The following is a 24,993-nucleotide window of genomic DNA, read 5'->3' as shown; positions in this document are numbered from 1 at the left end:
TTAATTTCAGAATGACAAAAAGATGCCTACAACATTCAAAAAACAAAGTGAACATCTTGAGCATGCTATTGATTGTATTCTTGTCTTGATATCGGAAAGAAGAAGGGCCCGTATTCTACATGGCATTAATGAACAATCACCTCATAACATTCTAACAGCTACTCTTGAACTGATAAATGTGGTCAAGATGATACTAAACATTCTGGAGAGGTAATTCCTAACATCTGATCTGTAAAGCCTTAAGATGCATTTTTTCCTCTTTCTCCCTCTTCAGAAAACTTATGTATAGATTAGATTTTATTTCTACAAATCTTTCAAATACAATTACAGATTTTTATTGATACTCTGAATATCTCCCTAGAGTGAAAAAATATTTTTATAAAACTCGCTTTAAATGAAATATTTGATCATCTTACTTTTTACAGAAATAAAACAATTTACAAGTAATATTTGTTTTACCAAGGACTTTCTTTGGGCTTCCTTTATAGATCAAACTCTGCTGCTGTATTAGAAACACTTGTTTTTCTGTAGTCCTTTAGGAATGCACAAAAGTTAACACCAAAGCCCTAAAATACTTTCTCTGGACTATTTACAGCAACAAAATAATGCTTTTTTTATATATTTATTATATTAGGATAAACAAGAGTCAATAGTGCTTTTAAAACTCTGTGTTGCTCAGAGAAAGGTTTAGAAATCAAAGGCTAATGATTTCTAATCTTATTCTGATAATAACCTTTAGGTAACATTAATATTTCAGTTTCCTAAAAAAATCAGTTTCCTAATTGTGATCTTGATCAAAGACTACATAGTCAACTCTATATTCTACACACAAATGAAGCATTATACGGATATTTATTCTTATGCCTTTTGCTTCTGCTATCAGAAAGTATTATACCCCAAAGATAGACAGGCTAAGTAGTGAGAGAGGGATGCATGTGTTTATGATCAATGAGAGAAGAGGACAAGTCACAATAGTTTTCCCTCTTTGTTATTCTTATTCATTCTTTTTCATCTCTTTTCATTTCAATTGATGCTTGAGTGACAAGCCCATTTTGTTCACATGAACGGATAAAGTGGGATGAAATGACTGACCTGCTTTTTCAAATAAATTTAAAATTGGATGTTAGATAAAGCATAAGAAATTCATAAATTCCACTACTTCCTCTCGTCTGAGCCCCTTACAGATATCTGTCTGGCAACAAGTTGAAACGGAAAATAATTGAAATCCTTGGAATTAGCTCAAGTTAAGGAAAATAGGGAAAGGAATAATGGTCACTCAACAGAGATAGCCACAGGAATGAGTAGTGGCAACAGAAGACCCCCAAAGTGAATATAATTTCCTTCATTGATAGCTGATTATTCACAGTATTAAATTGTCTTGTATTATTAAAGTAGTCTCATTACAAAACTCAAATCATGGCTGCATTATTGAGAAGGATGCTTTGGACATTTTCATTATATAACTAATTTGAGGGCTCCTTAGCTCTCTGAACAGTGAAACCATGTAAGATTAAAAGGGGTTTATATTGTTCTTACAGTATTTTGTTGTAAGTAGTCCTTAATATTTTGTAGTAGCAGATTCCTCTTTAAAAATGATATAATATATGTGAAATGACCTCATATAACAGCTTTTGAATATGGCAAACTTATGGTTCATCTTAGCACCTTCTTTCCTAACAGCTTGAATATTTTAAACTTTATTTTTTTCCCAATTACACCTTTATTGCATTTATAGTCTTATACAACCTGTAATCTCAATAAGTAATTTCTCCTAATAGTGATAGTGTTGTTCATGGGACCGAAGTCTCTCTTCAGCTCAAGCTAAATGGGTAATAATTACATTCAAAATATTTCCAGACCTTTGGATACTGTCTGACATTTTTATGTATTCAACATATCTCTATTATCAGCTAAGTCATTGAAACAAATTTATTGAAATGTCATATTAGTTTTCCCAATTTTCTTAATTTTTATTCCCATTCAACCCTATTTTACAAATGTCAAGACAGTTTTAGATGTAACATTTTTTTAAAAAAAAACTGAAAAGTTTGTCATACTTTTTACTCTCATCACTAAAACAAAAATATTTTCATATAATTAGCTTTACCCTTAAATTAATTTTATTTTGTTTTATATCAAATTTATGATTATTCTTGATTTTATAACAGCTCTTGCTCCACTTTTGTAGTTTCCTTTACTTATTTTTATATAGTTTTATTCTATAATCTGTGAGCTTATTGAAGCTGAAATATCTTTTCTTTTTTTTTTTTTAAGAAGTCTGACTGTTAAACTTTAGTTTAAAACATTACAGATCCTCATAGTCCTTGCATAAGAAGTAGTGGCAATTGAATCAAAAAACACACTACATACCTTGCACTGGACATAGTTGCTATTAAACATCTAGGTACTTTTAAATTTCTTAGCTTTAGCTGCTTCTGATTTTTCAAAGACCTCCTAGTAAAGACCATGTCTTGAAAGTTGTGTCAGAGACTCATTTGCCCCATTTCTTTTCATATAGTAACATGGGTTTTAAGAATGTTTGGGGCTCAAAAGCAAAATAATGTTTAGGGCTCAGGCTAATTGAATTTCTTATAGAAAAATTAAATTTCTTTTACCAGATATCTGTTTAGCGTGCTAATTGAAAGAATTGCTTCTTATTTTCTCTCTGAAATTAAATAATTGTGTTTCCAGGAAAATTATTTCTATGGTTTATCCTAAAATTGGCCTTATCTCTATGCTTCTAAAATACAACATGGGAAAGATGCTATAAAAATGTAAATTTTCCATTATTAGTTTTAATATTGATTTTTTTTTGTCAAATTGTGATTCAAACAATTATTTGACTTGGTTTAATCAAATCTATGATTTCAGGCCTAAAACTTATTTTTACTTTATTAAAAAGAAGAATATAAATCTAGTGAGTCACCTTGGTAATAGAGATAAGTACTTTTGAGATAGAATTGATGTTAATTCAAGATTTTAATTCGATATGCCATCATGGCAAAAAAGGGAAAAGTTGGTTATATAACCTCCTCCCAAGAAGTTTCCTCTTCTTTTTTTGTATTTTTCTAAAAGACTTAGACTTTTTATTGAGTTATTTGAACATTTTTCAATGGAACTACAGTATACAAAAGATTGGCTTTGCCAACATTATAAGCTTAGATATGTATGATAGAGCTTTATTTGTCACTTTATTAGTAATGGAAGTAACATATTAAGATTTACTGTGGACATTGTGGGTTTTAAAAAGCTCTTAATTATGATAATAGAAATCTTAGAGTCTGTTGACAATGGCTTCTCTGACTATATTATATTTCTATTAGTCATTAAAATATTAACTGGCTTACTGATTTCTACAGTAAGCTAGCCAAGGAAAAAGAAATTAAAAAAATTAAAAAGTTCCCTACTCTGTCTTCCACCTTTTTATAGTAACTTGAAAATAGGGATAACTATTGTAAATTGTGTACCTACCATCTTAGCAGTTTATTGACACCGTAGATACATTACATTGATCAGCTTCCATATAAGCTTTCTGTTACTATTTGTATAACTTTGTGATGTCTAGAATTTAGCTGACCCTTGGCACTTTTTCAAAGTGATCTAAAGCTCTATATATTGTGAGTTATAATTTTCAATTTCCTAAGGTATAAAGCTATGACATTCAATGAAACTGAGATTGACAGAATCTCTTCTCATCTTTCCTGGCAGGCCTCCATTTGATTGTATGTCAGAATTTTCCAGTTTGAAAAGCCAACTCATTAAATGCATCACATTACTGAAGCATTTCTCTGAGCAGGTAAGACATGGTTTTGTTGTGATGTTCTCCATACATTCTCATATGTATTTATTTACCAAATACTGTAAATTATTTTCAATAACATCTATATAGCCAGTTTCTTTACCATATCCAATGCCAACACTGAAATTCAGATCCATATTTGGTTATATACAGTTAAAATATTTGTATAACTATGCAATGGATTTCTCAACTCAAACATCTTTTTCATTCAATTGGAATTTACCCTTATTGCTGCATTATTCTAAAACAACTATTGAGCTGAATAGAAACCTTCAAATGCTTACCATCATCCAGTGAACATGTTCTAAAATTGTTAAACTATCATTCAAAACCCTCCTTAGTCCATAATGACGTGTCATTTTTCTGTTCTATGTGACCCCTATATTATCCTCAAGATTTGTTTTTTGGAGTCCAATAAGTAGTTGGATTTGCTGCAAAAGTTGAGGCAGCAAAATTACATATTTAAAGTTGGTTCTAAGAGTTCCCCCTTCTCCACATCCTCACCAACATCTGTTGTTTACTGTGTTGTTAATTTTAACCACTCTGACAGGTGTGAGGTGGTATCTCATCGTGGTTTTGATTTGTATTTTCCCTGATGATGAGTGATGATAAGCATCTTTTCATGTGTCTATTGACCATCTGGATGTCTTCTTTGGAAAAATGTCTATTCATGTCTTCTGCCTATTTCTTTTTTTTTTTTTTTCATTTTTCTCTGATTTTTTTATTTTTTTTTAAATTTACATCCAAATTAGTTAGCATACAGTGCAACAATGATTTCAGGAGTAGATTCCTTAGTGCCCCTTACCCATTTAGCCCATCCCCCCTCCCACAACCCCTCCAGTAACCCTCAGTTTGTTCTCCATATTTATGAGTCTCTTCTGTTTTGTCCCCCTCCCTGTTTTTATATTATTTTTGTTTCCCTTCCCTTATGTTCATCTGTTTTGTCTGTTAAAATCCTCATATGAGTGAAGTCATATGATTTTTGTCTTTCTCTGACTGGCTAATTTCACTTAGCGTAATACCTTCCAGTTCCATCCATGTAGTTGCAAATGGCAAGACCTTCTGCCTATTTCTTAATGGGATTATTAGGTCTTGAGGTGTTCAGTTTGATATGTTCTTTATAGACTTGGGATGCTAACCCTTTACCACATAAGTCATTTGTAAATATCTCCACCCATTCTGTAGGCTGCCTTTTAATTTTATTGATTGTTTCCTTTACTCTTCAGAAGGCTTTTGTCTTGATGAAGTCCCAATAGTCCCCATCTGCTTTTGTTTCCCTTGTCTCCAGAGACATGTCTAGCAAGAAGTTGCTACAACCAATGTCAAAGAGGTTTCTGCTTGTGTTTTGCTTTAGGATTTTGATGGATTCGTGTTTCACATTTAGGTCTTTCATCCACTTTGAATTTTTTGTGTGTGTATGGTGTAAGAAAGTGAGCAGTTTCATTCTTTTGTATGTTGCTGTCCAGTTCTCCCAAAACCATTTGTTGAAGAGACTTTTTTTCCATCAGATATTCTTTCCTGCCTTGTTGAAAATTAGTTGCCCATATAGTTGTGGTTTCATTTCTGGGTTTTCTATTCTGTTCCATTGATTTATGTGATTGTTATTGTGCCATTATCATACCGTATTGATGTCTACAGATTTGTAATATAGCCTAATGTCTGGAATTGTGATGCCTCCGGGTTTGCTTTTTTTTTTTTTTTTCCAGGATACTTTGGCTACCAAGGGTCTATTGTGGTTCCATAAAAAGGTTAGGATAGTTTGTTTTAGCTCTGTGAAAAATGCTGGTGCTATTCTGCTAGGGATTGCATTAAATGTGTAGATTGCTTTGGGTAGTATAGAGATTTTAACAATATTTGTTCTTCTAATCCATGAGCACAGAATGTTTTCCGTTTCTTTGTGTCATTTTTGGTTTCTTTCATAAGTGTTCCATAATTTTCAGAGTACAGATTATTTATCTGTTTGGTTAGGTTTATTCCTAGGTATCTTATGGCTTTTGGTGTAATTATAAATGGGACTGGTTCATTAATTTCTCTTTCTGCTGCTTCATTATTAGTGTATAGATTTCTGTAAGTTTATTGTATATCCTGTGACTTTGCTGAATTCGTGTATCAGTTCTGGCATTTTTTGGTGGTATCTTTCAGGTTTTCTACATGGAGTATCATGTCATCTGCATATATTGAAAGTTTCACTTCTTCTTTGCTGATTTGGATGTGTTTCATTTTTTTGGTTGCCTTCTTACTGAGGCTATGACTTCCAGTACTATGTTTAATAACAGTGTTGAGAGTAGGCATCCCTGTCCTGTTCCTGAATATAGAGGAAAAGCTCTCAGCTATTCCCCATTGAGGGTGATCTTAGCTGTGAGTCTACTATATATGGCCTTTATGATGTTGAGGTATGTTCCCTCTACCTTACTTTGTTGAAGGTTTTTTTTTTTTTTTTATCAAGAATGGATGCTTTACTTTTTCAAATGATTTTTCTGCATCTATTGAGAGGATAACATTGCTCTTATCCTTTCTTTTATTGTGGTATGTCCTGTTCATTGATTTGCAAATATTGAACAACCCCTACACCCAGGAATAAATCCCACTAAATTGTGCTGATTAATTCTCTGTGCTGTTGGATTCGAATTGCTAGTATGTAGTTGAGAATTTTTGCATCCATGTTAAAAGGGATATTGACCTTTAATTCTCCTTTTTGGTGGGATCTTTGTCTGGTTTTAGAATCAAGGTAATGCTGGCCCTGTAGAATAAGTTTGGAAGTTTTCCTTCCATTTTTATTTTTTGGAACAGTTTGAGAATAAGTATTAACTCCTCTTTAAATGTTTGATAGATTTCCCATCAGAAGCCATGCAGCCCTGGATTTGGTTCATTGGGAGATTTTTGATTACTGATTCAATTTTTTTCCTGGCTATGGGTCTGTTCAAATTTTCTAATTCTTCCCGTTTCAGTTTTGGTAGGTTTTATATTTCTAGGAATTTATCCATTTCTTCCAGAGTGCCCAATTTGTTGCCATATAATTTCTCATAATATTCTTTTATAATTGTTTGTATTTCTGTGGTGTCATTTATTATCTCTTCTTTTTCATTTATGATTTCATGTATTTGGTTCTTTCTCTTTTCTTTTTGATATGTTTGGTTAGCAGTTTGTCAACTTTATTAGTTCTTTCAAAGAAACAGATCTTAGTTTCATTGATCTGTTCTCCAATATTTGTTGTTTGTTTCTATATCATTTATGTCTGCTCTAATCTTTATTATTTTCATTCTTCTGATTCCAGGATTTATTTGCTGTTCCTTTCTGAGCTCCTTTAGGTGTAAGGTTAGGTTGTGTATTTTAGACTTTTTTCTTCTTGAGGTAAGCATATATTGCTATATACTTCCCTCTTATGACCGCTTTTGCTGCATCCCAAAGATTCTGAATTATAGTGCTTTCATTTTCATTGGCTTTCATGTATTCTTTTAATTTTTTTTCTTTAATTTCCTGGTTAACCCATTAATTCTTTAATAGGATGTTCTTTTAACTCCATGTATTTGTGGTCTTCCCCAATTTTTTCTTCTGGTTGACTTCAAGTTTCCTAGTGTTGTGGTCTGAAAATATGTATAGTATGATCTCAGTCTTTTTATACTTGTTGAGGCCTGATTTGTGACCCAGTATGTGATCTATTCTTGAGAATGTGGCATGTGTATTCAAAAAGAATGTATATTCTGCTTTAGAATGAAATGCTCTGAATATATCTGCTAAGTCCATCTGGTCCTGAGTGTCATTCAAAGCCATTGTTTCCTTCTTCCATTTTCTGCTTGGATGATCAGTCAATTGTTGTAAGTGGGGTATTAAAGTCCCCTATTACTTCTGTATTATTATCAATGACTTTCATTATGTGTGTTATTAATTGATTTATATATTTGGGTGGCTCCAAGATGGGAACATAAGTAGTTACAGTTATTGGATCTTCTTGTTTGATAGACAACTTTATTATGCTATAGTGTCCTTCTTCATCTCTTGTTACACTCTTTTGTTTAAAAATTTTTAAATGTTTATTTTTGAGAGACAGAGAGACAGAGTGCAAACAGGGGAGGGGCAGAGAGAGAGGGACACACAGAATCTGAAGCAGGCTCCAGGCTCTGAGCTGTCAGCACAGAGCCCAATGCAGGGCTCAAACCCACGAAGTGCGGGATCATGACCTGGGCTGAAGTCAGACACTTAACTGACTGAGCCACCCAGGTGCCTTTACATTCTTTCGTTTAAAACCGAATTTGTCTGATATAAGTATGGCTACTCTGGCTTTCTTTTAATGTCCATTAGCATGATAGAGGGTCCTCCATCCCCTCACTTTCAATCTGCAGGTGTCTTTAGTTCTAAAATAATTTTCTGTAAGTAGCATATAGATGGATCTTGTTTTTTTTTTATCCATTCTGAGATCATGTGTCTTTTGACTAGATCATTTAATCTATTTAAAATCAGAGTGATTATTGAGAGATATAATATAGTGCCATTGTATTACCTGTAAAATAGTTGTTTCTGGAGATGTTCTCTGTTCCTTTCTAGTCTTTCTTGCTTTTGGACTTTCTCAGTCAAATAATCCCCTTTAATATTTCTTGTAGGGCTGGTTTAGTGGTTATGAACTCCTTTAGTTTTTTCTGGTAAACTATCTCTCCTTCTAGTGTGAATGACAGCCTACCTGGATAAAGTATTATTGGCTGCATATTTTTCTCAGATCACCGCCTTCTTCCTGTGTCTGAGGCATCTGCCTTTCTGGTGGTTCAGTGCTCCTGTGTTTTATCTCAGTTGTGTGGCCGGGTTTCTAAACTCCATTTTTAGGGACCTAGTGCATTGTGAACCCGAACTGATCCTTTGAGGGAGGATCTCACCAAGCTGTGGCTGGTACCAGTTTGTCTGAGAAAAACAGTGCCACAAATGTGCAGGAACTTAGAGTTTATGATAAGGCACAACAAAAAGCAGGCATCCAAGTTAGTTGCCTTCAGCAGGCATCTCTGCTTATATGGTAGTAAACAGGGCAGCTCCATGGTGCCAACAAGCTCTTTTACCACTGAGACCATCTGCTGCTTCTCCTAAATGCACTTTGAGAAGGGGAACTGTCTCTTTGAGCAGGACCAGAGGTTCCCCAGAGCATGTAGTCTTCTCCCGGGCCTCTACCCTCCTTATGCACAGGAGCACCACTATCCCTGCCAGGTTGGACCCTGGTGATGGCATGGACATCTAAAATTTCAGACTTTCAGCCATGCTACTTGTGAAAGCTTGGGGTAATCAGCCCCTCTGGTTTACAAGTCAATACTTTGGGGAAGTATTTTTTTAGTTTATTTATTTATTTTGAAAGAGAGCAGGGGAGAGGAAGCAAGAGGAGGGGACAGATGGTCTAAAACGGGCTCTGTGCTGATAGCAGAGAGCCTGATGTGGATCTCAACTCACGAACCATGAGATTATGACCTGAGCCAGAGTCAGACACTTAAATGACTGAGCCACCAGGTGCCCTGGGAAGCATTTTTCTTGTGCAATCCCCTGCATGATGCTTTATCTCTCCCTCTGTGATCAGGGCTCCCTCCCCTCCACATCACCTGTGATTCTTTTCTCTCCCAAATCACATCTCTGCACCTCCTAATTTCCAGTATGTAGCCTCTTATCCCCCTCTAGGTGTGCAGTTTGTTGCCTCAGTCCTTAGATCAATTTCCTGGGTGTTCAGAATTTTATAATTATCTAGCTGTGTTCGAGGGAAGAGGCAAGGATAAAGTCCTCCTCCAATCCACCGTCTTAATGCCCACCATTAAGATGTTTTACTCATTCATCTTTAAATGATCGTGTACAATTCTACCTTTATCTTTTTTATCATATTATTTTTCTACCTAGAATTTACTCCTATGACTTCTTTCTCTAAGTAGTACATTTATTGTATTTTTAATGAGTTGACAAGTTAATTTTCTTTGGCTGCATTTTTTTTCTTTTAAAAAAATTATTTAAATTCAAGTTAGTTAACCTATAGTGTAATATTACTTTCAGATGTCATAGTGAGTCAACACTTCCATAGAACACCTGTTGCTCATCACACCAAATGCACTCTTTAATCCTCACTACCTATTTTAACCACCCCCCACCCACATCCCCTTCATTGAACATCAATTTTTCTCTATAGTTAAAAATCTGTTTCTTAGGGAAAAAATTATCATAAGATGGCAGAGTAGCATGGAAGTTCTTAGCTTCTCTCATCCCTGAAATGTAGCTAGATCAGCACCAATTTTGCACACTTAGAAAATTGATCTGAAGATCAACACAAAAATCTACATAACTTGAGCCACAAAGCTCAGTAGGAATTCACCCCAAAAGAAAGAACAGGAAAAAATAACAGCCAGGGACTTAACACAGATAGAAACAAGGTGTCTGAGCTAGAATTTAGAATCACGATAATAAGAATACTAGCTGGTGTTGAAAAAAAAAACATAGAATTCCTTTATGCAGAGATAAAACAAGTAAAATCTAGTCAGGATGAAATTAGAAATGCTATCACCAAAATACAATCTCAAATGTATGCCAAGATGGCAAGGGTGGGCAAGGCACAGCAGCAAATTAGCTATATAGAAGATAGAAGTATGGAGAATAAATAAGCAGAATAAAAGAGGGGGAAAAGGCAAAAGAGAATGATACAAGAATTAGAGAATTCAATGACTTATTAAAAATGAATAATATCTGAATCGTAGGAGTCCCAGAAGATGAAAAGAAAGAAAAAGGGGCTTATGTAAGCAAATTGTACCAGAAAACTTTTTCAATATGCAGAAAGACACAGACATCAAAATCCAACTAGCACAGAGAACTCCCATTAGATTCAATAAAAACTGACCATCACCAAGGCATATCATAGTCAAATACACAAAATACACAAAGAAAAAAATATGAAAACAGCAAGAGAAAAAAATGTCCTTAACCTATAAGGGAAGATTAGGTTTATGGCTGACCTATACACAGAAACTTAGCAGGCTAAAAAGGAGTGGCAGGATATATTCAACATGCTGAATTGGAAAAATATGCAGCCAAGAATTCTTTATCAAGTAAAGCTGTCATTCAAAATAAAGGAGAGATAAAAGAGTTTCCCAGACAAACACAAACTAAGGAGTTTGTGACCACTGTGAAAAATTTTAAGGGGAGCTCTCTGAGGGGAGGAAAGATGAAACAAAATAAAAAAGACAAAAGCAACAAAGACTAGAAAGGACCAGAGAACACCACCAGAAACTCCAACTCTACAGCAATTTAGGCCTAGAAAGTCTCTAGATTCTTTGTCAGTGTCTTATGAGACAAAATAGACTTTAAATTAAAGGTTGTAACAAGAAATTAAGAAAGGCATTATATCATAATTAAGGGGTATTTCCACCAAGAAGATCTAACAATTGTAAATATTTATGCCCCCAATGTGAGAGAACCCAAATAGATAAATTAATTCATCTCAAATACAAAGAAACTCATTGATAATATCATAATAGTAGGGTACTTGAACCCCACTTACAGCAATGGAAAGATCATGTAAGCAGAAAATCAACAAGATAAAAATAACTTTGAATGACACTGGACCAGATGGACTTAACAGATATATTCAGAATATTTTATCTCAAAGCAGGAGAATACACATTCTTCTTGAGTGCACATGGAACAGTTTCCAGAATAGATCACATACTGGGACACAAATCAGCCCTCAACAAGTACAAAAAGATTGAGATCATACCATGCATATTTTCGGATCACAACACTATGAAACTCAAAATCAACCACAAGAAAAAAAATTGTAAAGACCACAAATACTTGGAGATTAAAGAACATCCTACTGAAGAATGGATGGGCTAACGAAGAAATTAAAGAGGAAATTAAAAAGTACATGAAAGCCAATGAAAATGGTAACACCACAGCCTAAAACCTCTGGGATGCAGCAAAGATGGTCATAAGAGGGAATTATATAGCAATCCAGGTCTTCCTAAAGAAGGAAGAAAGGTCTCAGATATACAACATAACCTTAAACCTAAAAGGGATGGAAAAACAACAGCAAAGAAAGCCCCAAACCAGCAGAATACAGGAAATAATAAAGATTAGAGCAGAAATCAATGATATCAAAATAGAAAAAAAACAGTAAAACAGATCAATGCAACCAGGAGCTGGTTCTGTGAAAGATCTAACAAAAATGATAAACCTCTAGTCAGATTAAAAAGAAAAAGAAATGACCCAAATTAAAAAAAAAATCATAAATGAAAGAAGAGAGATCACAACCAATACTGCAGAAATACAAACAATAATAATAGAGTATTATGAGCAATTATATGCCAATAAATTGGGCAATCTGGAAGAAATGGGCAAATTCCTGCAAATATATAAACTGCCAAAACTTAAACAGGAAGAAATAGAGATTTGAACAGACCCATAACCAGTAAAGACATTGAAATAGTAATCAAAAATCTTCCAAAAAAACAAGAATCCAAGGCCTGATGGCTTTCCATGGGAATTCTACAAAACATTTAAAGAAGAGTGAACACCTATTCTTTTGAAGCTGTTCCAAAAAATAGAAATGGAAGGAAATCTTCCAGACTCATTCTATGAGGCCAGCATTAGCTTGATTCAAAAACCAGACAAAAGACCCCACTAAAAGGAGAACTACAGACCAATTTCCCTAATGAACACGGATAAACAATACTCAACAAGATATTAGACAACCGGATATAACTACATTAAAAGAATTATTCACCACAGCCTAGTGGGATTTATGCATGAGATGTAGGGCTCGTTCAATACCCACAATTCAATGTGAAACATCACATTAATTATAGAGAGGATAGAAACCACATGATTCTCTCAATAGATGGAGAAAAGCATTTGATAAATGATAGTATCTTTCTTGGAAAAAAATAAAAACAAACCTCAAGGAAGTAGGGATAGAAGGATCATACCTCAAGATCATAAAAGGCATATAGGAAAGACTCACTACTAATATCATTCTCAGTGGGGAAAAACTGAGACTTTCTCCCTTGAGGTCAGGAACACAAAAGTGATGTCCACTCTCACCACTGTTATTAAACACTTTATTGGAAGTCTTAGCTTCAGCAATCAGACAACACAAAGGAATGAAAAGCATCCATATTGGCAAGGAGGAAGACAAAATTTCACTCTTCACAGAAAATATGATGCTCTGTGTGGAAAACCAAAAAGATTCCACCAAAAATCTGCTAGAACTGATCCATGAATATAGCAAAGTCGCAGGATATAAAATCAATGTACAGAAATTGGTTACATTTCTATACACCAAAAATGAAGCAACAGAAAGAGAAATCAGGGAATTCATCCTATTTTCAATTGTACCAAAATGCATAAAATACCTAGGAATAAACTTAACCAAAGAGGTAAAAAAAAATCTATACACTGAAAATTGTAGAAAGCTTATGAAATAAACTGAAGAAGACACACACAAAATTAGAAAAATAGTCCATGCTCATGGGTTGTAAGAACAAATATTGTTAAAATGTCAATACCACCCCAAACAACCTACACATTCAATGCAGTCCCTATCAAAATAACACAGCATTCTTCAAAGAGCAAGAACAAATCATCCTAAAATTTGCATGGAACCAGAAAAGATTCATAATAGCCAAAGCAATCATGAAAAAGAAAACCAAGGCTGGAGGTATCACAATTCTGGACTTCAAGATGTATTACAAAGCTGTAATTACCAAGACATTATGGTACTCACACAAAAACAGACACATAGATCAATGTAACAGAGTAGAGAACCAAGAAATGGACCCACAAATTTATGGCCAAGTAATCTTTGACAAACCAGGAAAGAATATCCAGTGGAATAAAGACAGTCTTTTCAGCAATTAGTGTTGGGAAAACTGGACAGCAACATGCCTGAAAAATAAACCTGGAACACTTTCTGACACCATACACAAAAATAAACTCAAAATGGATGAAAGACCTACACGTTAAGACAGGAAGCCATCAAAATCCTAGAGGAGAAAGCAGGCAAACACCTCTTTGACCTCAGCCACACCACCTTCTTACTCAATATGTCTCCAGAGGCAAGAGAAACAGAAGCAAAAATGAACTATTGGGACATCATTCTAGATAAAAACTTCTGCATGGTGAAGGAAACAATCAGTAAAACTAAAAGGCAACAGAGGGAATGAAAGGACATATTTGCAAATGACATATCAGATAAAAGGTTAGTGTCCCAATTCTATAAACAACTTATCAAACTCAACACCCCCCCAAAAAACACAATACAGTGAAGAAATATGCAAAAGATGTGAATAGACACTTTTCCAATGAAGACATCCAGATGGCTAATAGACACATGAAAAAATGCTCAACATCACTCATCATCATAGAAATACAAATCAAAACCACAATGAGATACCACCTCATACCTGTGAGAATGGATAAAATTAATAACTGAGGCAACAACAGATGTTGGCGAGGATGCAGAGAAATAGGAACCCTTTTGCACGGCTGGTGGGAATGAAAACTGATGCAGCAATTTTGCAAAAGAGTATGGAGATTCCTCAAAAAAATAAAAATAGAACTACCCTGTGGAATTTAAGATACAAAACAGATAAATATAAGGGAAGGGAACAAAATAATATAAAAACAGGGAAGGGCGCAAAACACAAGAGACCTTTAAATACGGAGAATAAACTCAGCATTTCTGGAGGGTTTTTGGCTGGAGGGGATGGGCTAAATGGACAAGGGGCATTAAGGAGAACACTTGTCATGAGCACTGGGTGTTCTATGTAGGGGTTGAATAACTGGATTCGACTCCTGAAATCATTATTGCACTGTATGCTAACTGGGATGTAAACTTTAAAAAATAAATTAAGTAAAAAAATATGTTTATTGGTTGCCTCCCTCTCTCTCATTTTTCCCCCTTTGTTCATTTGTTTTACTTCTTATTCCAAATATGAGTGAAATCCTATGGCATGTGTCTTTCACTGATTGAGTTATGTTATTTAGCATAATACTCTCTAACTCTATCCATGTACTTGTAAATGGAAAGGTTTCTTTCTTTTAAAAGCTGAATTATATTCCATTATATATAGCTATATAATGCTATATGTAACTATATATAATATATAGCTAACTTACATTGCTGTATTAAGTATAGCTATACATAGCTACATTATATAGATAGATAAATCTCTACATAATAGATAGATAGATAGATAGATAGATAGATAGATAGATAGATAAACAGATAAAGCTAGAAAAAGATACCTCACATATTCTTTATCCCTACAAAATAATCTTCAATGTGATGAACAGAAAACATATGGAGCCAAGAATCCTTTACCTAGCAAGTCTGTCATTTAGAATAGAAGAGATCAAGGTTTTCCCAAACAAACAAAAACCAAAGGAATTCATCACCTCTAAACCAGCCCTACAAGAGATCCTAAGGGGGATTCTGTGAGTGAAATGTTGCAAGGACCACAAAGTACCAGAGACATCCATACAAGCATGAAACCTAAAGACATCACAATGACTCTAAACATATATCTTTCAATAATAACACTGAATGTAAATGGAATTAAACACCATATTTATATCAGGCAAACTATATACTTATATCAGACAAACTAGACTTTAAAGGCTGTAACAAGAGATGAAGAAGGGCATTATATAATAATTACAGGGTCTATCCATCAGGGAGAGTTAACAATTATAAATGTCAATGCGCCGAATATGGGAGCCCCCAAATGTATAAAACAATCACAAACATAAGCAACCTTATTGATAAGAATATGGTAATTGCAGGGAACTTTAATACCCCATTCACACCAATGGATAGATAATCTAGACACAGAATCAATAAAGAAAAAAGGGCCCTGAATGATACATAGGATCAGATGGACTTGACAGACATATTTAGAACTCTGCATCAAAAAGTGACAGAATATAATTTCTTCTCGAGTGCACATGGAACCTTCTCCAAGATAGATCACATACTGGGTCACAAAAAAACCCTCAATAAGTGTAAAAGAATTGAGATCCTACCATGCACATTTTCAGACCACAATGCTATGAAACTTGAAATCAACCACAGGAAAAAGTCTGGAAAACCTCCAAAGCATGGAGGTTAAAGGACACCCTACTGAAGAACGAATGGGTCAACCAGGCAATTAGAGAAGAAATTAAAAAATATATGGAAACAAATGAAAATGAAAAGACAACAATGCAAATGCTTTGGGATGCGGTGAAGGCAGTCCTAAGAGGAAAATACACAGCAATGCAGGCCTATCTCAAGAAACAACAAAAATCCGGTTCCAGAAGATGGCGGCATAGGAGGACGCTGGGCTCACCGCGCATCCTGATGATCACTTAGATTCCACCTACACCTGCCTAAATAACCCAGAAAACCGCCAGAGGATTAGCAGAACGGAGTCTCCAGAGCCAAGCGCAGACGAGAGGCCCACGGAAGAGGCGAGGGCGGCGAGGCGGTGCGCGCTCCACGGACTGGCGGGAGGGAGCCAGGAGAGAGGGGCGGCTCACCGGCCAAGCAGAGCCCCCGAATCTGGCTGGCAAAAGCGGAGGGGCCCGACGGACTGTGTTCCGACAGCAAGCGCGACTTAGCGTCTGGGAGGTCATAAGTTAACAGCTCTGCTCAGAAAGCAGGAAGGCTGGAGGACAAAGGGAGGGAGAGCTGCTGAGCCCCCGGATGGCAGAGCTCAGCTTGGCGGGGAACAAAGGCGCTCACCAGTGCCATCTCCCCCGCCCATCCCCCAGCCAAAATCCCAAAGGGAACCAGTTCCTGCCAGGGAACTTGCTCACTCTGCGCAAACACCCAACTCTGTGCTTCTGCGGAGCCAAACCTCCGGCAGCGGATCTGACTCCCTCCCGCTGCCACAGGGCCCCTCCTGAAGTGGATCGCCTAAGGAGAAGCGAGCTAAGCCTGCCCCTCCTGCCCCCGTGCACCTTGCCTACCCACCCCAGCTAATACGCCAGATCCCCAGCAACACAAGCCTGGCAGTGTGCAAGTAGCCCAGACGGGACACGCCACCCCACAGTGAATCCCGCCCCTAGGAGAGGGGAAGAGAAGGCACACACCAGTCTGACTGTGGCCCCAGCGGTGGGCTGGGGGCAGACATCAGGTCGGACTGCGGCCCCGCCCACTAACTCCAGTTATACACCACAGCACGGGGGAAGTGCCCTGCAGGTCCTCACCACTCCAGGGACTATCCAAAATGACCAAACAGAAGAATTCCCCTCAGAAGAATCTCCAGGAAATAACAACAGCTAATGAACTGATCAAAAAGGATTTAAATAATATAACAGAAAGTGAATTTAGAATAATAGTCATAAAATTAATCGCTGGGCTTGAAAACAGTATAGAGGACAGCAGAGAATCTCTTGCCACAGAGATCAAGGGACTAAGGAACAGTCACGAGGAGGTGAAAAACGCTTTAAACGAAATGCAAAACAAAATGGAAACCACGACGCCTCGGATTGAAGAGGCAGAGGAGAGAATAGGTGAACTAGAAGATAAAATTATGGAAAAAGAGGAAGCTGAGAAAAAGAGAGATAAAAAATCCAGGAGTATGAGGGGAAAATTAGAGAACTAAGTGATACACTAAAAAGAAATAATATACGCATAATTGGTATCCCAGAGGAGGAAGAGAGAGGGAAAGGTGCTGAAGGGGTACTTGAAGAAATTATAGCTGAGAACTTCCCTGAACTGGGGAAGGAAAAAGGCATTGAAATCCAAGAGGCACAGAGAACTCCCTTCCGACGTAACTTGAATCGATCTTCTGCATGACATATCATAGTGAAACTGGCAAAATACGAGGATAAAGAGAAAATTCTGAAAGCAGCAAGGGACAAACGTGCCCTCACATATAAAGGGAGACCTATAAGACTCGTGACTGATCTCTCCTTTGAAACTTGGCAGGCCAGAAAGGCTTGGCACGATATCTTCAGTGTGCTAAACAGAAAAAAATATGCAGCCGAGAATCCTTTATCCAGCAAGTCTGTCATTTAGAATAAAAGGAGAGATAAAGGTCTTCCCAAACAAACAAAAACTGAGGGAATTTTTCACTACGAAACCAGCCCTACAAGAGATCCTAAGGGGGATCCTGTGAGACAAAGTACCAGAGACATCACTACAAGCATAAAACATACAGACATCACAATGACTCTAAACCCGTATCTGTCTATAATAACACTGAATGTCAATGAATTAAATGCGCCAACCAAAAGACATAGGGTATCAGAATGGATAAAAAAACAAGACCCATCTATTTGCTGTCTACAAGAGACTCATTTTAGATCTGAGGACACCTTTAGATTGAGAGTGAGGGGATGGAGAACTATTTATCATGCTCCTGGAAGCCAAAAGAAAGCTGGAGTAGCCATACTTATATCAGACAAACTAGACTTTAAATTAAAGGCTGTAACAAGAGATGAAGAAGGGCATTATCTAATAATTACAGGGTCTATCCATCAGGAAGAGCTAACAATTATAAATGTCCATGCGCCAAATACCGGAGCCCCCAGATATATAAAACAATTACTCATAAACATAAGCAACCTTATTGATAAGAATGTGGTCATTGCAGGGGACTTTAACACCCCACTTACAGAAATGGATAGATCATCTAGACACACAGTCAATAAAGAAACAAGGGCCCTGAATGATACATTGGATCAGATGGACTTGACAGATCTATTTAGAACTCTGCATCCCAAGCAACAGAATATACTTTCTTCTCGAGTGCACATGGAACATTCTCCAAGATAGATCATATACTGGGTCACAAAACAGCCCTTCATAAGTTTACAAGAATTGAAATTATACCATGCATACTTTCAGACCACAATGCTATGAAGCTTGAAATCAACCACAGGAAAAAGTCTGGAAAACCTCCAAAAGCATGGAGGTTAAAGAACACCCTACTAACGAATGAGTGGGTCAACCAGGCAATTAGAGAAGAAATTAAAATATATATGGAAACAAATGAAAATGAAAATACAACAATCCAAACGCTTTGGGATGCAGCGAAGGCAGTCCTGAGAGGAAAATACATTGCAATCCAGGTCTATCTCAAGAAACAAGAAAAATCCCAAATACAAAATCTAACAGCACACCTAAAGGAAGTAGAAGCAGAACAGCAAAGATACCCAAACTCAGCAGAAGAAGGGAAATAATAAAGATCAGAGCAGAAATAAACAATATAGAATCTAAAAAAACTGTAGAGCAGATCAACGAAACCAAGAGTTGGTTTTTTGAAAAAATAAACAAAATTGACAAACCTCTAGCCAGGCTTCTCAAAAAGAAAAGGGAGATGACCCAAATAGATAAAATCATGAATGAAAATGGAATGATTACAACCAATCCCTCAGAGATACAAACAATTATCAGGGAATACTATGAAAAATTATATGCCAACAAATTGGACAACCTGGAAGAAATGGACAAATTCCTAAACACCCACACTCTTCCAAAACTCAATGAGGAGGAAATAGAAAGCTTGAACAGACCCATAACCAGCGAAGAAATTGAATCGGTTATCAAAAATCTCTCAACAAATAAGAGTCCAGGACCAGATGGCTTCCCAGGGGAGTTCTACCAGACGTTTAAAACAGAGATAATGCCTATCCTTCTCAAGCTATTCCAAGAAATAGAAAGGGAAGGAAAACTTCCAGACTCTTTCTATGAAGCCAGTATTACTTTGATTCCTAAACCAGACAGAGACCCAGTAAAAAAAGAGAACTACAGGCCAATATCTCTGATGAATATGGATACAAAAATTCTCAATAAGATACTAGCAAATCGAATTCAACAGCATATAAAAAGAATTATTCACCATGATCAAGTGGGATTCATTCCTGGGATGCAGGGCTGGTTCAACATTCGCAAATCGATCAACGTGATACATCACATTAACAAAAAAAAAGAGAAGAACCATATGATCCTGTCAATCGATGCAGAAAAGGCCTTTGACAAAATCCAGCACCCTTTCTTAATAAAAACCCTTGAGAAAGTCGGGATAGAAGGAACATACTGAAAGATCATCAAAGCCATTTATGAAAAGCCCACAGCTAACATCATCCTAAACGGGGAAAAACTGAGAGCTTTTTCCCTGAGATCAGGAACACGACAGGGATGCCCACTCTCACCTCTGTTGTTTAACATAGTGCTGGAAGTTCTAGCATCAGCAATCAGACAACAAAAGGAAATCAAAGGCATCAAAATTGGCAGAGATGAAGTCAAGCTTTTACTTTTTGCAGATGACATGATATTATACATGGAAAATCTGATAGACCCCACCAAAAGTCTGCTAGAACTGATACATGAATTCAGCAAAGTTGCAGGATACAAAATCAATGTACAGAAATCAGTTGCATTCTTATACACTAACAATGAAGCAACAGAAAGACAAATAAAGAAACTGATCCCATTCACAATTGCACCAAGAAGCATAAAATACCTAGGGATAAATCTAACCAAAGATGTAAAAGATCTGTATGCTGAAAACTATAGAAAGCTTATGAAGGTAATTGAAGAAGATATAAAGAAATGGAAAGACATTCCCTGCTCATGGATTGGAAGAATAAATATTGTCAAAATGTCAATACTACCCAAAGCTATCTACACATTCAATGCAATCCCAATCAAAATTGCACCAGCATTCTTCTCGAAACTAGAACAAGCAATCCTAAAATTCATATGGAACCACAAAAGGCCCCGAATAGCCAAAGTAATTTTGAAGAAGAAGACCAAAGCAGGAGGCATCACAATCCCAGACTTTAGCCTCTACTACAAAGCTGTCATCATCAAGACAGCATGGTATTGGCATAAAAACAGACACATAGACCAATGGAATAGAATAGAAACCCCAGAACTAGACCCACAAACGTATGGCCAACTCATCTTTGACAAAGCAGGAAAGAACATCCAATGGAAAAAAGACAGTCTCTTTAACAAATGGTGCTGGGAGAACTGGACAGCAACATGCAGAAGGTTGAAACTAGACCACTTTCTCACACCATTCACAAAAAGAAACTCAAAATGGATAAAGGACCTGAATGTGAGACAGGAAACCATCAAAACCTTAGAGGAGAAAGCAGGAAAAGACCTCTCTGACCTCAGCCGTAGCAATCTCTTACTCGGCACATCCCCAAAGGCAAGGGAATTAAAAGCAAAAGTGAATTACTGGGACCTTATGAAGATAAAAAGCTTCTGCACAGCAAAGGAAACAACCAACAAAACTAAAAGGCAACCAACGGAATGGGAAAAGATATTTGCAAATGACACATCGGACAAAGGGCTAGTATCCAAAATCTATAAAGAGCTCATCAAACTCCACACCCGAAAAACAAATAACCCAGTGAAGAAATGGGCAGAAAACATGAATAGACACTTCTCTAAAGAAGACATCCGGATGGCCAACAGGCACATGAAAAGATGTTCAACGTCGCTCCTTATCAGGGAAATACAAATCAAAACCACACTCAGATACCACCTCACGCCAGTCAGAGTGGCCAAAATGAAGAAATCAGGAGACTATAGATGCTGGAGAGGATGTGGAGAAACAGGAACCCTCTTGCACTGTTGGTGGGAATGCAAATTGGTGCAGCCGCTCTGGAAAGCAGTGTGGAGGTTCCTCAGAAAATTAAAAATAGACCTACCCTATGACCCAGCAATAGCACCTGCTAGGAATTTATCCAAGGGATACAGGAGTACTGATGCATAGGGGCACTTGTACCCCAATGTTTATAGCAGCACTCTCAACAATAGCCAAATTATGGAAAGAGCTTAAATGTCCATCAACTGATGAATGGATAAAGAAATTGTGGTTTATATACACAATGGAATACTACGTGGCAATGAGAGAAAATGAAATCTGGCCTTTTGTAGCAACGTGGATGGAAGTGGAGAGTGTGATGCTAAGTGAAATAAGCCATACAGAGAAAGACAGATACCATATGGTTTCACTCTTATGTGGATCCTGAGAAACGTAACAGAAACCCATGGGGGAGGGGAAGGAGAAAAAAAAAAAAAAAAGAGGTTAGAGTGGGAGAGAGCCAAAGCATAAGAGACTGTTAAAAACTGAGAACAAACTGAGGGTTGATGGGGGGTGGGAGGGAGGGCAGGGTGGGTGATGGGTATTGAGGAGGGCACCTTTTGGGATGAGCACTGGGTGTTGTATGGAAACCAATTTGACAGTAAATTTCATATATTAAAAAATAAAAATAAATAAAAAAATAAAAAAATAAAAAGAAACAAGAAAAATCCTAAATACAAAATCTAACAGCACACTTAAAGGAAATACAAGCAGAACAGCAAAGAAACCCCAAACCTAGCAGAAGAAGATAAATAATAAATATCAGAGCAGATATAAGCACTATAGAATCTAAAAAATACTGTAGAGCATATCAATGAAACCAAGAGTTGGGTTTTTGAAAAATAAACAAAATTGATAAACCTATAGCCAGGCTTCTCAAAAAGAAAAGGGAGATGACCCAAACAGATAAAATCATGAATGAAAATGGAATTATGAACAACCAATCCCTCAGATATACAAGCAATTATCAGGGAATACTATGGAAAATTATATGCCAACAAATTGGACAACCTGGAAGAAATGGACAAATTCCTAAGCACCCACACACTTTCAAAACTCAAACAGGAAGAAATAGAAAACTTGAACAGACCCATAACCAGCGAAGAAATTGAATCAGTTATCAAAAATCTCCCAACAAATTAGAGTCCAGGACCAGATGGCTTCCCAGGGGAATTCTACCAGATATTTAAAGCAGAGATAATGCCTATCCTTTTCAAGCTGTTCCAAAAAATAGAAAGGGAAGCAAAACATCCAGCTTTATTCAATGAAGACAGCATTACTTTGATTCCCAAAGCAGACAGAGACCCAGCAAAAAAAGGGAACTACAGGCCAATATCCCTGATGAATATGGATGCAAAAATTCTCAACAAGATACTAGAAAATCGAATTCAACAGCATATAAAAAGAATTATTCACCATGATCAAGTGTGATTCATTCCTGGGCTGCAGGGCTGGTTCAACATTCACAAATCAATTATCACATTGATATATCACATTAACAAAAAAAAAGATAGGAACTATATGATCCTGTCAATCGATGCAGTAAAAGCATTTGACAAAATTCAGCATCCTTTCTTCATAAAAACCCTTGAGAAAGTCTGGATAGAAGGAACATACTTAATCATCATCAAAGCCATTTATGAAAAGCCCACAGCTAATATCATCCTCAATGGGGAAAAACTGAGAGCTTTTCCCCTGAGATCAGGAGCACAACAGGGATGCTGACTCTCACTGCTGTTGTTTAACATAGGGCTGGAAGTTCTAGCATAAAGAATAAGACAACAAAAGGAAATCAAAGGCATCAAAATTGGCAGAGATGAAGTCAAGCTTTCACTTTTTGCAGATGACATGATATTATACATGGAAAATCTGATAGACCCCACCAAAAGTCTGCTAGAACTGATACATGAATTCAGCAAAGTCCCAGGATAGAAAATTAATGTACAGAAATTGGTTGCATTTTTATACACGAATAATGAAGCAACAGAAAGAGAAATAAACTGGTCGATTCACAATTGCACCAAGAACCATAAAGTACCTAGGAATAAACCTAACCAAAGATGTAAAATACCTGTATGCTGAAAACTATAGAAAGCTTATGAAGGAAATTGAAGAAGATACAAAGAAATGGAAAAACAGTCCGTGCTCATGGATTGGAAGAATAAATATTGTTAAAATGTCAATACTACCCAAAGCTATCTACACATTCAATGCAATCCCAATCAAAATTTCACCAGCATTCTTCTCGAAGCTAGAACAAACAATCCTAAAATTTGTATGGAACCACAAAAGACCCCGAATAGCCAAGGTTATATTGAAGAAGAAAACCAAAGCGGGAGGCATCACAATCCCAGAATTTAACCTCTACTACAAAGCTGTCATCATCAAGACAGCATGGTATTGGCACAAAAACAGACACATAGACCAATGCAATAGAACAGAGACTCCACAATTGAACCCACAAATGTATGTCCAACTAACCTTAGACAAAGCAAGACAGAATATCTGATGGAAAAAAGACAGTCTCTTTAAAAAATGGTGCTGGGAGAACTGGTCAGCAACATGCAGAAGGATAAAACTAGACCACTTTCTTACACCATTCACAAAAATAAACTCAAAATGGACAAAGGACTTGAATGTGAGACAGGAAACCATCAAAACCCTAGAGGGAAAAGCAGGAAAAAACCTCTCTGACCTAGCCGCAGTATTTTCTTAACTGACACATCTCCAAAGGCAAGGGAATTAAAAGCAAAAATGAACTTTTGGGACCTCATGAAGATAAAAAGCTTCTGCACTGCAAAGGAAACAATCAGCAAAACTAAAAGGCAACCGACGGAATGGGAAAAGATATTTGCAAATGACATATCAGACAAAGGGCTAGTATCCAAAAACTATAAACAACTCACCAAACTCCACACCCGAAAAACAAATAACCCAGTGAAGAAATTGGCAGAAGACATGAATAGGCACTTCTCTAAAGAAGACATCCAGCTGGCCAACAGGCAAATGAAAAGATGCTCAACATCACTCCTCATCAGGGAAATACAAATCAAAACCACACTGAGATATCACCTCATGCCAGTCAGAGTGGCTAAAATGAACAAATTAGGAGACTATAGATGCTGGAGAGGATGTGGAGAAAGGGGAACCCTCTTGCACTGTTGGTGGAAATGAAAACTGGTGCAGCCACTCTGGAAAATAGTGTGGAGTTTCCTCAAACAATTAAAAATAGATCTCTCCTATGACCCAGCAATAGCACTTGTAGGAATTTACCCAATGGCTACAGGAGTGCTGATGCATAGGGTCACTCGTACCCCAATGTTTATAGCAGCACTTTCAACAATAGCCAAATTATGGCAAGAGCCTAAATGTCCAATGAACTGAGGAATGGATACAGATGTGGTTTATATATATAATGGAATACTACTTGGCAATGAGGAAGAATGGAATCTGGCCATTTGTAGCAATGTGGATGGAACTGGAGAGTGTTATGCTAAGTGAAATAAGTCAGGCAGAGAAAGACAGTTACCATATGTTTTCACTCATATGTGGATTCTGAGAAACTCAACAGAAGGGGAAGGGGGAAAAAAGTTACAGAGA

General features: G+C 36.7%; 1 protein-coding gene across 3 annotated transcripts in view; it reads left to right on the top strand.

The window, feature by feature from the left end:
• LOC145713536 (uncharacterized) overlaps window positions 1-24,993 on the top strand; it is a 447,260-nt gene that overhangs the window by 152,843 nt on the left and 269,424 nt on the right. For all 3 annotated transcript variants that reach the window (XM_081792394.1, XM_081792393.1, XM_081792392.1), the window contains 2 exons: window positions 11-210; window positions 3,709-3,796. In XM_081792394.1, coding sequence (XP_081648520.1) covers window positions 11-210; window positions 3,709-3,796 — 288 coding nt within the window. The remainder of the gene's footprint in view (window positions 1-10; window positions 211-3,708; window positions 3,797-24,993) is intronic.

Source organism: Panthera onca, chromosome X, assembly GCF_046562875.1.
Source record: "Panthera onca isolate mPanOnc1 chromosome X, mPanOnc1 haplotype 2, whole genome shotgun sequence".
Taxonomy (NCBI): domain Eukaryota; kingdom Metazoa; phylum Chordata; class Mammalia; order Carnivora; family Felidae; genus Panthera; species Panthera onca.
This window is presented reverse-complemented; position numbering and strand designations above follow the sequence as displayed.